Here is a 14,294-nt window from a genome sequence, read left to right on the forward strand (position 1 = left end):
TGTAACAGTATTCCAGGGTAATAGTACGTGCCTTGATAAAATGTGCTTTAATATTTAGCTAAATATCGTGGTGTTTCTTTTCTTTAATCAACACTGCACTGACAACAGATCATTGGGGATCATATGCTGGTGGGCAGCACATCAGCCTCTAAATCAAAAAGTGTAAAATCATGCCATCATTTCTGCTGTGGAATCTTATGTGGCTCAGGAGGTAGAGCGGTTGTCTATCAATCGGTGGTTTGATCCGCAGCCCTGCAGTCAACACGCCAAAGTGTCCTTGGGCAAGAAACTGAACCCCAAATTGCTCCTGATGGCATGACCAACCATGTGTTAGTTTTCGCAACCTCCTCTCAATATTAATTTACATTTACTGATATTTTGTTATTTCTTTTGTCTTGTAGATGTTCAATAAGATGACCAACACAGCAGGGGCAGGTAAGAAAGTATTTATGTTTTTGGTGTTGCACATTGTCTCTCTCAGAAGTTAATACTATCTCTTCACTTAAGAACGAGCCAATTTTGATCTCTGGTAAATTCAGGTAGAGCGAAGAGTCTAAAATGTGTGTGTCTTTCGGTTTGTCATGAGCCTGTGATGCACTGACAACCTGTCCAGGGTGTTTCTCTTCATCTCTGCTCAGTGCATGCTGGGATAGCGCCCAGTGAGCCATGTTTAGCACGTAGAGAAAATGTGATAACAGTAGTGACCAAATGGATATCAGAAAGCTCAATAAATTCTCATCTGTATGGCAGAGACGACTTGCTTTGCCTACGTATTTATTGTGTTGCCTTGTGAAATCTTCTTTTACACATGATGAGGCTTATACGGAAACATTGAGAGGCAATTGATTTTGATTGAGAGCCATAGAATAATATATCTAAGTTCCTTTTCATCTGTGAAACAGATGGGGGAAATCATTTTGACAGGTGACTTTCTTTAAAAGAAATGTGTCAGGATAGAAGTGTTTGTTGGTGTAATACTCATTTTAGCTACAAGAAGTGCACCACTACCTCATGTTCTAAGCAGGACTAAACGCATTCAATGTGTTCTTCCAGGTGAGTTTCATTTCTCCATTTCTAGCTAAAAGAAAGACATGACAGTAATGTTATATAACTTGCTAACACACAATATACTTATGTTTAGAGAAATTAAAACTAAAGAAAAACGTAAATGCTTATACTCCTATTTAGAAAAAATACTTTTTTCACGTTTTCATGAACGATTTCATGGCAAAACTATTTATTTTCTACCTGCTTCACAGATGAAAAGAATTATTAAGGAACTTAATGAAAAGGATTACCCTTGCAGTAACATTAGAGAAGGTAACAAGAGTAAGCTAGATTTGTTTTAAATTATCCAACCCAAAAACCTAGACCAATGTTGCCAACTCTTTTTCAATGAAAGTAGCTAGCAGTACTAGCTCCAAAAGTCGCTAAAACTACCGAGAAACTTGACAAGTTAGCAACACTGACAGTCCCCGTCCCTTCGGCCTCCCTCCAAAGCCATTCCCTCAAAATGATTCTGAACGTTAACATATCATAATAAACGTAAGCAACGGACATTTGCTATTGTTAGTACTCACAGCTGTCAAGCTAGCAGCGTGTGGAAGATACCGGTGTAGCGCAGGTAGGCAGTACAGTACAGTCCTGCCACAGCCACAGATACCAGTTTTTTTTTTTTTTTTGTCAGCGCATTTATTTATTGATTGCTGCCGAAATGTAAAGAGAATTTCAACAAATTCAAACATCTTTCTAAAATACAATGCCCACCTTAGCTTTAAATCATAAACACAGTAGGAAACACAGATCAGACTTAGAAAATGGATCACCAGAATTTTTTTTTTTTCTCACTTGCATCTCAGGGCTTTCAAAGTCTAAGAATTGTGTTCTTGACAGAACTTTATATCTGAATCAGTTTTAAAGCTTGATCATTTAGGGAATCTGTTTACTCTCTGTCTAAAGTCGGCACTGCACTGCAGTTGAAACAGTGCTGCGATGCTGTCTGGCACATCATGAAAATCTCCCTGCAAGTTGATCCTGCACTATGTCCTTGCTTGCATGGCACTGCTCAGCCCTCAGACAATGTTAATAAGACTGACAGCCACAGGTGTCTGCGAGCTGACTCCCAGCCGGTGTCTCGAGAATGTCTCTTATTTTAAAGGCCTTCTATATATTGGTTACTTGGCGGGATGCAGTTAAAATTAGGCAGCGTGCCAGATCATTGTTTCTGTTTTGCTGAGGGGAAATATTTGGCCTGTGTGATGTGGCCCTTGGGGGGCAGCTGCAGGATTTGGGTAGATGCCATTTTAGGTTCAGGTTGCACTCTCACATGACCTCTGTTGTGCATGATGGTAACGCAAAAGTGGACATTATGGTCTGGAAAAATTCTGTGTCACTTTTACATGCAGCAGTTAACTAATGTGTGGTATGCTGGTGTGCATGAGATATGCGCTGTGACCGATCACTGGTCGTTCCTAACTGTAATTCTTTGGAAACCTGAGTGTGAGACCACCGTGTATAACATCAACAAGTTTGTCAACACGTCTATGAGATTCTCTTCAAATACACTCATCATTCTACTTTTCCACCATATGACTGTCATAGCAAGCTGCGTCTTAAACCACATGCTCTTTTAGGTGGATATCTTGGCTGAAATAAACCAGAGCAGAGTCACTGTCAACATTATTTAGTCATCAAGTTAATTAAATCAACATATGGATTCTACTTGAATCTAGTAATAAAATATATTGGAGACTGATGAATGTTGTAAAAAAGGACCAAGCTGGCTGAGAGTCAGACACATTATGTGAGATATTCCCTGTTTGTATTTTACAGCTGGGCTGAGGAGACCACTCTTATGACACGGATACGAGGTGGCCAGATGGTTCTCAGTATCGTCCATAACAACACTGTCCACCTCATTAAAATGACATTGTCCAGGAGAGGAAAGCACATTCTTTTGGTCCAGATCCAAAATAGCAAAGCAGCAGTGAAAATAAACGTTGGTATTCGGTGCTATAAATGTGCAGTGTCTTTTTATTGCTCTCATGTGCACATGGTCTACACGTTCAGTGTGTTTGCATGAACACACACCATTTTCATCAATAGCTGCCTGTAAATAAACATTCTGGTTAACAATAGCAAGATATTAAAGAACAACTTGTGTAAGAAAGTGAAGAGAGATTTCAAAAATAGTTTAGGGGATTTTCAAAACTCTTCCTAATAGTTGTTTATTTATTTAGGATCATGCAAGGAATTCAAGGAAAAAACACTAGACCTTTTAGCCCACTTGACATGTTGTTTTGTTTTTCCTCAGGCAAAAAAAAACAAAAAACCCAGAGCTCCATCCTAAAACTGCATATGGATACGCTCAGAGAAGATTTGGTCTATGTAGGGAAAAGGAAAAAGCTTAATCCTACCTTACAAATGTTTATTTTCTGAAGGCATTACTCAACATTTATAGAGCATTTTTCAATTCTTGAGTAGATGATGGGCCAAAGGTGCCTTATTCCCTCTAACACAGCTTAATTTGTATGGAAATATATTCCCTACTGCCTCTTTAATTGCAGTGTGGAAATGAATGGCTTCCTCTGGTGAGAGGAGGCAGCTACGTTCTTCCTCAAAACCCTGCTGCCTTTACTGACATTAATCATAGAATTAATGAATCCGCCGTGGCACTGCAGCGCTGAGAGCTCCGCATCCAGCCAGGTTTCTGTCAGTGATACGGTACAGATAAGGAGCATGAATTTGCATTTATCTGTCTGGCCTAAGACGTGTATTGAGTGGGCAGGCATGATGGTTATGATTTTGTGCACAGCTAATCTATATTTTGTAAATGTATTTGTGTTTAACAGAAAAACAAAGATTGCAGTGGCGAGGTAAGAGAAACAGGAAGATTGACAGGGTCCAAGGAGAAGCAGTTATGCAGAACTCAGTGACTTTTAACTTGCATAAATAAATGGTCATGTGCTTTGTTATGATAAACATCACCTTCCTAAAACGTCAGTCTGAGAGAAAATGAGGCTTAAACAGAACTCTGTGGGCCAGAATTGTCAGGCCGAAGTTTCCCACTCTGAGCTTTCAAACTGACAGACTGTGCATTTACACAGATCCTCTCTCTGAATAAATATGCTAATCTACTTTCAATGTGGAAATCTCTTGCTACTGATTATAAAAAAAACAAAGAGGAAACTCTGTGAATCCCTAGGAGACTTCTTTCTATTTGTAAGGAAAGTAACGTAAAGCCCTGTGTCCCTCACACATTGGTGTGAATGACTCCCAGTGAAAAGCTGTAGAAAAGAGGCAAAAGGGATGTTTTAAATGTTTAAATTCATCCATTTTTCCTTCACTGGCAGTGTTAAATGTCACCTGATGATGGATTCCCAAATGCAGCCTTTCTTCTTTCATTGATTCTGATTTCAGAGTCGTATAATCAAGCTCCAAATGTGTTCGCACTGAGCGAAGTGTCTTTGGCATGTGCTCTAAACTGTGAAAGTGAGATGAAGTAAACATTGAATGTGTGGGATTGTAAGATTGTTTTTAGTTTTTTCAACATTTCTAGGAATGTGCGTATAACAGGTCAGTTAAACAGTGTGACGTACTTTTACTTTTACTTTCCCTGTTCAATTTAGCTGCTTCCAGTAACAAAACAAATGTTGTGGTCTCTTTGTGTCTTTTTCCAGTTGTTTTGCATGTTGTTTTGTGTCACTATGTAGTCAATTTGTGTCTCTTTGTAGTCATGTTATATTTCTTTGTGGTCATTTTCTTTTCCTGCTTAGCAAATATCTTTTTGAGTGACATTTTGTAGGTGAAGGCCAGGGCGGCCCCTGACACTTTGGGCCCCTGGGCCTGTGCCCGGTAGGCCCATTCAGTAATCCATCCATGATAGTTATTTATGTGACACATAGTCACTTATTTATTCATTTAGCTTGCCAGCATTGTAGTTGTGCCTCCCAGAGTATGAGACTGACAAAGTGAGCATCGGTCTCAGTGAGTACCCACTGCCATATAAATCACCAGTCCAGCTATAGATGAAGCACCAATGAGTATTATATAATGTCTATAGCTACTAATGCAATACAGCAGGGTTGTCTGCTCGGTTTTTGACTCCTGCATGTTCCCCGGCTGTTCCCATAAAGCCCAGGCCTTCAGTCTCACCCAGGGTCACTGCCTGCTGGTGGAGGCTGACTGTGACCTCAGGCAGCTGCACTGTCTCTCTTTCTCTGTGGGGGGAGGCCTGTTACAGACCATAATATACACATCACAAAAGCTTGTTCAACAAGATAAATAGGCTGATGGGTGGAAAATTAAAGTCATATGTGACTTTATTACGAGCTGTAAACAGGATTATTAACTGTGTTGGCATTCACTGGTCTCTAATGGATACTGACCTCAGTACTGTTTTTATTATGAAATCATTGTTGTTGTGACATAAATGGTCCAAACTGAACTAAGTGTCACATAGTTCCCAAGAGAGGCCGTGTGTGTTCTTTTTTAAGGAATAGATCTGTTTTAAAACATTGTCCAAATTTGTCCATAACCATGATCATTGTTGCTCGGACTCTGCCTACCGGTTCATCCCAAAGATGTTGGATGGGGTTGAGGTTGGGCTCTGTGCAGGCCAGTCAAGTTCTTCCATGTCAAACTGCGAAAAACCTTTCTTTATGGAACTTGATTTTTGCACTGTTGCCTCAGAGGAAACACGCTATTGTCTAAAGTATCACAGACTGCTGTAGCATTCAGATTTCTCTTGATTTGAAGGGGTGCCCACATACTTCTGGTCATATACAGTAGCACACATTGTAATCATCATTTGGATTGACTGTTACTGTGGGCACCTCGGTTATTAAAAGCAAAATTAACAACAGACCAACTGTCCCTTTTAGTTTAAAGTTATGTTTCCATACTTTTGAGCGGAGCTGCTATAGACATTTAGCAATTGAGAAGAAGCCATTGTTAATTTTCATCACTCAGTGTACCTTCAGACATGCATGCAGATACATAAAGAAGATACAGGTCTGTAAAATTCTGGGTAAACTGGGGAAAAATAGGAAAAATAACCAATATATTCCATGAAGGCGGAATATAACAATAGCCATGATGTAGGTTATGTAACAACACAGGACTTTTTCAAACTTGGTTAAAAAGGAGACATGTCAAACAATCTGTCTGCGTCACCCCAAAGAATATGTGTGGTGCATTAGAAGTGGCTTCAGTATTGAGAAGAAAAGGCAACGTAGCACATTCTTTTCCACCAAGATGTTTGACTACAGCCAAGCATTTTCATCTGATCTTTGACTATTTAAAGACAGACCTGGACATTGTGAAACACCATGATTTAAAGCATGCATGTATCTGCAGGAAAATCCATTTTCATGAGATTGTACCGTTATTTTTGCTCCCCGTCTGTCCGTTGCCTAACAGGTGCCAGATCAGTGACATCATGCGCTAAATTTATAAGCAAGTCATCATTTGTAGATCCTGCACAGACTATAAAGGGTGCTGCTGGCATGACGAGTGCATGAAAAATTCCACACATGGAAAGATGGAAAATGACTTGTGGTTTGCTGAGTGCAGAGGCCAGCACGGCTGTTTGAAGGGGAAAGAGAGGGAGAAAAAAGAAGCCTGGTCCTATTTCTGGACTTTTCTTTGTATATACAGTCATTTGTCAAGGTTGTGAAAACATTAGAGAAACTATTTGGTTAACCCGCTCTGAAATCTTTAAACGTTTTTATTGCAATTTCAACATTTTCATTACAATTATTGTACCTATCATACATACAATAGCACATAATATCATTTAATAATGTCTTCAAGGCCCTTTTACCGAATGAGATCATTATGTTCAACAATTCCCATCATGTTTGGGCACAATTTATTGCCAAGTATAAATCATCTGGTTTGATCCCATCGTTGTGCGTCGTGTTTTCATAGAGCTGTTTGAACATAAATTGTATTATCTGCCATTTTTATGTTCTTCAGTGAGAGGAAACAGGTTTATTGTCATGATTCCCAATTATACCCACACTGCCAATTAAAAGAGAAGCAATAAATCCTTTGGGGAACAACTTCCTCAAAACAACCAAGGTGAGGGTGTGTGTGTGTGTGTGTGTGTGTGCGTGTGCGTGTGCGTGCGTGTGCGTGTGCGTGTGTGTATGCTGTGTGTGTGTGTTAGTGTGTGCGTGTGCGTGTGTGTGTGTGTGTTAGTGTGTGCGTGTGCGTGTGCGTGTGCGTGCGTGTCTTGAGGAATTTAGGCCTGGGTTTTGTAAACTAAGTGGAAGGAGACGTGGGCAGCCGTGTCAGGATGCAGGCCAGTCGCAGGAGGACAGGCACTCTGTGTGTAAGTGTGTGTGAAGCAACACAAAAGCTAACAGGTTGGTCCAGCACTCAGCTGCCAACTGAGAAGAAAGGCAGAAAAAAGATTTAGGAAGTAATGAGCCAGGACGGTCCACACACAACTTGAGGATCCTGCACCAGGATGCAGTGACAAAACAGTCAACAGGCTCGAGTCCTGATGTCTCCTTTTGTGTGTGTGTGTGCTTGTCTGTGTGTGTGTTTGTGTGTGTGTGTGTGTGTGTGTGTGTGTGTGTGTGTGTGTGTGTGTGTGTGTGTGCGTGCGTGCTTGTGCATGTGTGTGCTTGTCAGTGTGTGTGTTTGTACCTTTCCCATGAATGTTCTCCACTCTGAGGGAAATGAATCCAAACAATAACTCCTCTCTCATCCAAAGTTTTATCAAGCCTGGTGCTCCGCTTTATAGTTCCTCAGTGCTCCTGCATGCACACACACACACACACACACACACACACACACACACACACACACACACACACACACACACACACACACACGCACACACACACGATTTCCAAGCCAAGAACATTTCCACACGATTGGTTTAGATACAGTAACCACATTGGCCTCCCAAATTTCCCACATAAACCACAAAGATTCCAGATGTTGCAGGGAGGCAAAAAGTCTGCGTCTCCGCTGGGCCTGCACCCCATCCTTCGGCTTGGCGGAGCACGTGGCCCGGCTCACACCAAACACTGTGTCCTTCTGCGCTGGAGCAAGGCCGCGGGTAACCATGCTGCTGGAGATTTACATAGCTGTGCACTTCCACCTGTACCCAGATAACAAAAAGAGGCTCTGTCCCGGAGCAGTGTAGCACTGCAGCTTTCTTGTGGTTTCAGACCTGATTAAACAATTTGTCTCAGTAATCAAAGAGCAATAGCAGGCAGAGGCAGACACTTCCTGTATCCTCTCTGCTCTTTGCCTCCGCGGCATTAAAAGTTTAGGGCCCAGCAGGACCTGTTTGTGTCTCAGTTTGAAAACAATACCTTCACTGTACTTCAGGCTTATCATGGCTGATGAGTTGAGCAGAATTGTTGCACAGTGTTGCACAGTGAGTCCACACAGGCAACATTAAGATATTTAATGTGCTGATGTTTTACGGAGAGATGAAAGCAAAAACGGAAACGGAAAAAACAATTTACTTTTTTTCTTGCAGTTTAAAAATAGTTTTCTTTGTGTTGCTAACATAAGTGAGCTTTGTAAACACGTGGTCGGAGAATACTCAAAGTGTTCCCACAGATGTTGATAGCAGTTTAGTTTCTATACGATGAAAATGGTTTGTAATAACTCTGTTAGTATCATGTGTGGCAGCTTGAGAAAAATGTAATTTCAAATTAGACATTATATGTTAGACATTTCTCATAGGATGGAAAACTACAGAAAAGCCCTACTGTAAGTTTTTTCTTAAGCAGCTGTCATTTTCTCCTTTGGTCTTTGTCAGACTCTTAACTCCAGTTTCTCTCTTGGGACGGTGCACATCTTGGAATATAAACATCAACTTCCTGTTTGAATTTGTTTCATGGAGGCTAACGTCATGCTACAGTAAGCTGTAATGTATGAAGAGTTATCCTGTCCACTGCATTTATTGGTGATTGCTGTGAAGATGCCTTGGAGGCAAAACTCCCCTTATGTGCATTTCACATCACCAGAAAGGTGATGGAAATTAGTCCCTTGTGAAAAAAGAAACTTAAAACCAGCTTTAGAATTACTTAAAAATCAATAAAGCATGAGCTTGTTTTCCATCTGCCAGCTTTGTGAGAAAAAGAGTGAAATGGAGGCAGTGAGAGTGATTGAGAGAGAAATGTACCTCTGTGATTAGATCCGCATTGCTCTAATAGAAACCAGGTGCTGGACAGTGGTGTAAATGTTTTCCCATGCATTTTTGTGGGCAACGCAGCCTTAACAGATTCAGACCTGACAGCATTACATGCTTTGTCATTCAATGAAACAATAGCCACGTACGCTTGTCATGCCAGTTTTACGTTCTTCGAGCCTCTTTATACAAACTTTGAACCCTGCAAGCTCTCACTTCTAGACATTTTCATTATATTTAAACAAACTTTTCTGTTCTATTTTTACCTCACCCATTGTTGTAGTTATATACAAAAAAGTCAAGTTATGCAACAAACTGCTGCAGAGTAAGATTTGGATACACATAATAGATGAGTCATGTGAACATCTGCAGTTTTTTTTACGTTTCATCTCTATTGTGAACACAGATCTTGATCATCTGTTTGGGAATTAATGATTCTAACAAGAACAGCGTCCATTAAGGGAAGAAACCATGACGTTAGAACACACGGCCCTCTAAGAAAACAGAATTAGTGGCCACTTTAATGGATTGGGACCCAAGTCAGCTCCTCCTTCCCCAACCCCATAATCTAAACCCAGATATACACCACATGTGTGGCTCCTCTGGAAAAATGAACTCGACTTGGGAATATATGGTCAGGAAATTTATAGCACATGCCTGGGACGAGCCTTCAGGGGCCGGGGTGGAGGTGGAGGGGAGATCCCCCCCACTCCCCGCTCCCCAAGCCTTGTTTCCATTAGGCTGGGAAGAGCAATCTCCCAGACTATTCAAGGGGGCCTGGTGTAAGACCTCCTGGCCAACAACATGACCCAATCACGGACGAGAAATCAGTTTCCTCACATCTGGGATTTTCCCACTGCAGCTTTGGGGCAGCATTCCACATCAGTCACCAGACTCGGACACAGCGCGCACACAAACTCTGGAATTCAGATAACTTGTGTACAAATATGTGTAGTGTTTCTCTGTATGTGGGGGAGGTAGTTGGACAGAGAGTGTGGACAAAAAATAGCCCATAAAATGTGCCAGTCTTTCAGGGAAAACGGGAAAATTTGCTTTCTAAAAGCTGCCTGGCCAAAACAAACAAGTGGGCGAGTCAGCGAAGGGAAAACAGTCTCAAGCTGATTGATGTTTCCTCTCCTTGCATCTGCTATTACTTCCACTGCCAAGAACCGCTCCAGAGTTTAAGTCATCATCTAGCCACAATGATCCTCTCAGCGATAACGCTCATCTTTAGCGTACAAGTTAGTTTTTTTTATTAGGCTAAGAGAGGAGAGGCACAGCGGTGGGCTGTGTTTACCTCTCTGGTGATTCATGACGAAAGGTCAGAACCTGGTTGCTTCGCTGCGCTTCCTCCATCATTTTTACTGTGAGGGGCTGACAGGGACGCATTGTTTGTCTGTCCCTTCCTGCCTTGTCAGTCACTGGGTCTGGAGATTGATACATTGTTTACAACTTTGACATACTCATTCATTATCCTGCCAAAAATAATTAGTAAAATGATGGACAGATGATGTTTTGAAGATTGTTTGAGGGTACTTTATGATAAAAAAATCCCTACAATATGTTAATGTCTTGACTTGAAGGAAGTAGACAGAAACAGATGCATTTATTACCAGTTTTGTGTTAAATTGACAACATTTGTGTGTTAACTTTCAGCCTTTTTCTGTGTAAGCTTCCTGGTTCACGTGAGCAGCAGAAAACAAGTTGCCTGACTCAGCCTAACCCTGACCCTTCCTGAAGAGTCGCAGGATCGAATGAAACAGGTTTCAAGTGTGTGTAAGTGAGTGTGTGTGTGTGTGTGTGTGTGTGTGTGTGTGTGTGTGTGTGTGTGTGTGTGTGTGTGTGTGTGTGTGTGTGTGTGCGTGCGTGTGTGTGAGTGTGGTTTTTTTTTTTATGTCCTCCTAGCTGACTTTTAGCCTGGGGTCTCAACAAGTGGGGTTGAAAATAGCAACATGCTGATCCTTGGTAAAAAAAGGTTCCTCCCTCTGATCTACACTGAACCAAAAAAGCATCCATGTTTTCTCACACATGTTTCATCCCTTTGACTTTTGACACCTTAGAAAGATGCAGATGAAAAGCCTTCACACTGAGAATTATTTAATTCCTTCACAGCGCATGAAAGACAAAGTTTTGATGTTTTGCTTCATAGGAAGGTACAATCTTTGATGTTGCTGTCTCCAGCAGAGCAGAGTCTTAACTTGAAACATGTAGACTGTTAATGTTTTCATGTCACATCCAGTAAAATCAGAGCAGTTCACTGGGTCTCTCTTATTCCTCCTGGCTGCACATTATTTCAGTTTTAGAAAGAACAAATGGAAAACTGAGCCTATTATTAATATTCTCCCCTCAGCCTCACACTTCTTTGGCACTCAGATATCTCACTATGTGACCTTGTAATAATCTTTAAATCAGCTGTCCTGCTTGGTGGCAAAGGGGGTCTATCTCCTTATTGAAATGAAGTAATGTTAGCTTGGCTTCACATGGAGAGGGCAAACTGAAGTCAGCAGAGATTTGTTCATTTAAGAAACTGTCAATCTCCAGCCAGTCACTCCGATTTAAGACTGTGTGTATATAATGGTATTAAACCTGTTATAACAGTAATCCCAACTGGTGAAGAAAGAAATGAATACAACTGATATGATATCACCACTCTTCATGCGCTGCCTGAATGGACACACGATAATAGAAGGGAAATTACTAAAAAATAATTATTGTATAATGATTACAATCATGCTGGCTAATATGCAGACATTTAGAATAACTTATCATTTATTTTATTGTTTATTCTCTGGAGGTTATCCGAGGTTTTCTTTTCTTTTCACTATCTGCGGTGCAAGATATTGTGACAACAAACGTTAATGGTGCTGAAACTGAACCCATGTTTCTGTTGAAGGGGTGACCTTCTCTAACATACATGGGGAGAACTCGCTGAACTCTGACTAAGCTTTAAAATAATAGATGACATCCTGCTGGTGGGAAATGTAGGCTAAAAAATCCTAATAATAGTTAATAAATAGGTCCATGTCAATCAAGTGTTTCAGAAGCATTCACACAAGAAAACAACCTTTACAATACAGCTTTAAAAAATAATGGATGCATTCAAGTGCTATGATTGTGAATGTATTACACATGCACATATAACTGTAACTGAACATAACTTTAATGTTGCAATGCTGATTTTACTTTTAACATGTTCTTGTCTTGGGGATGATTGTGAAGTGAGAGACTGGACTGGAGAAAGTGATTGCTCAGTTTTGAATTGAGTCATTTGAGAGCTGCAGTGTGTGTGTGTGTGTGTGTGTGTGTGTGTGTGTGTGTGTGTGTGTGTGTGTGTGTGTGTGTGTGTGTGTGTGTGTGTGTTTCGTGGTGGAGTGTTGAGCGGTTTGCAGTTTGTGATGCCTTCAGGTGCTCTACGTAGATCTCTATACTTAAGTCTTATGTTTGAATCTTCTGAAGCACTGTTGGTCTAGATTAGAAAGTGACCAAATGGACTTGCTTTGTAAACTCTTGTGGTTGTTTTATTTTGGTTATCAGTAGGGATGGGCCACGTTGTGAGCTTGTAGCAGATTGAAGGGGGGATTGTCAATGTATCACAGCATCGGTATATAGTATTTTGCTGTAAATAAATTGACTGTAATCTGTCAACTATCTGCAGCTGTAGTCTCAAGGACAGTTCAAACACAACAAACTATTTTTTAAATGGAAGAACATTCTGAAAATTAATTTGGAAGGTTTACTTCATTTCAAAGAAACATTCATGAAGACTGTTGTGCCTCTGAGATGTACATTACTTTTTACCTTTTTCCTCTGTAACAACAGATCTATATTTAGCCCTATAATTTCACTATATTCATTTTTTTATGAACAAAAGCCATTGTGTTAAAAAATTATATGGTTTTCCTGGAGAGTTTTATTAACATACTGTATGTACAACAATACCGTGAGATAAATTATTTAGGCACAAACATCGCATGGTTAAGGAAACCTTGAGGGAATGTTCTTTAGGTGTTCCTTGGGGTAGGCCATCAGTACCATCAGTATTACATAACCGTGATAGAACATGATATAGGTTAGAGGCCTCCTTGTGATGTTCTTTAAAGGTTACATAAAATATTGCCAAAGGGAACCTTCATGGAGCATTAAAAAAAAGTACGTTTGTTGGGTTATAAAGTGTGGCATTAACCATTCAATAAAGTCTGAAATCCACTTACATGTCATCAATACGCAATGTTATCATGCAAAAATAGCTATTATAAAATGATGATCGAGTTCACCGTCTGTTGTTAATATCAGTCATCTAGACTGGGAATTCCCATATTTCTCGCAGCACTTGAAGGTATCAAGGTTGTGTAGCGCTCGCTGTGCGTGAATCCCTTCACACACACCGACTCACACGCACATACATCTGGTGTGAAGTGTGAACGTCTGTCTTGGTGCTTTACAATCACTTTGTAACTTTTATTCGCTGTACTGATTTCCGTTTCTTAGCGAGAGGAATATATTATTTTGTTATCCTCAATATGTTGACAAGTGCGTTTGAAGAGCGGGCACCAAAGTCAGGTTTGCCGCTGCTGTAGTAGAAACAAAGTTTATAACCGGGAAAAGGAAAAGTGATTTTCTGTCGGAGACTTTAACATAACGGGTTTGTGTGGGACGAAGAGGATTTTGTTAGTATGTCCAAGTGGAGGATTTGCGATGACATCTAGAAGAAACTCAACGAAACTGAAGCTCCGGCGGTCCTTCAGCGAGCAGCTGCGGAGCTCCACATCCAAAGCCTGGGATTTACTCTGGAAGAATGTCAGAGAGCGGAGACTGGCAGGTCAGTAGCCCGCTACAGACAGACCCTGGTGCGCTCAAAGAGTGTAGTGTGGGGGAGTTCATCACCACAGCAAAAACTTTAACTCATCAAGTCAATCATTTTTGGACAGCAGTAATCGGAGTGTCATGACAGTGGTGCAACAGGAGTATTTGATGGGAAAATACGCATTTTTGAAAACATTATTAATTTGTCTTGGCATTGGTAGATTCGTTTTGCTCTTATAATCCGGTGCAGTGAATAGATATCCAATGTGCATGTGACACTTTAAATTCTAAGCAGTATTGAGTAGGCCTATAACAAACTAAAATCCCACCT

At 40.7% G+C, this 14,294-nt stretch overlaps 1 protein-coding gene across 4 annotated transcripts in view; it reads left to right on the plus strand.

Moving 5' to 3' along the window:
* The window catches only part of stard13b (StAR related lipid transfer domain containing 13b), a 71,642-nt gene that overhangs the window by 19,879 nt on the left and 37,469 nt on the right, over positions 1-14,294 (plus strand). For 3 of the 4 annotated variants that reach the window (XM_029446713.1, XM_029446712.1, XM_029446714.1), the window contains one exon: positions 402-435. In XM_029446713.1, coding sequence (XP_029302573.1) covers positions 402-435 — 34 coding nt within the window. Of the gene's footprint in view, positions 1-401; positions 436-13,634; positions 13,980-14,294 lie in introns of those variants that run through there. The other variant, XM_029446716.1, reaches the window with a different exon arrangement.

This window comes from Cottoperca gobio, chromosome 13 (assembly GCF_900634415.1).
Source record: "Cottoperca gobio chromosome 13, fCotGob3.1, whole genome shotgun sequence".
In the NCBI taxonomy this organism is placed as follows: domain Eukaryota; kingdom Metazoa; phylum Chordata; class Actinopteri; order Perciformes; family Bovichtidae; genus Cottoperca; species Cottoperca gobio.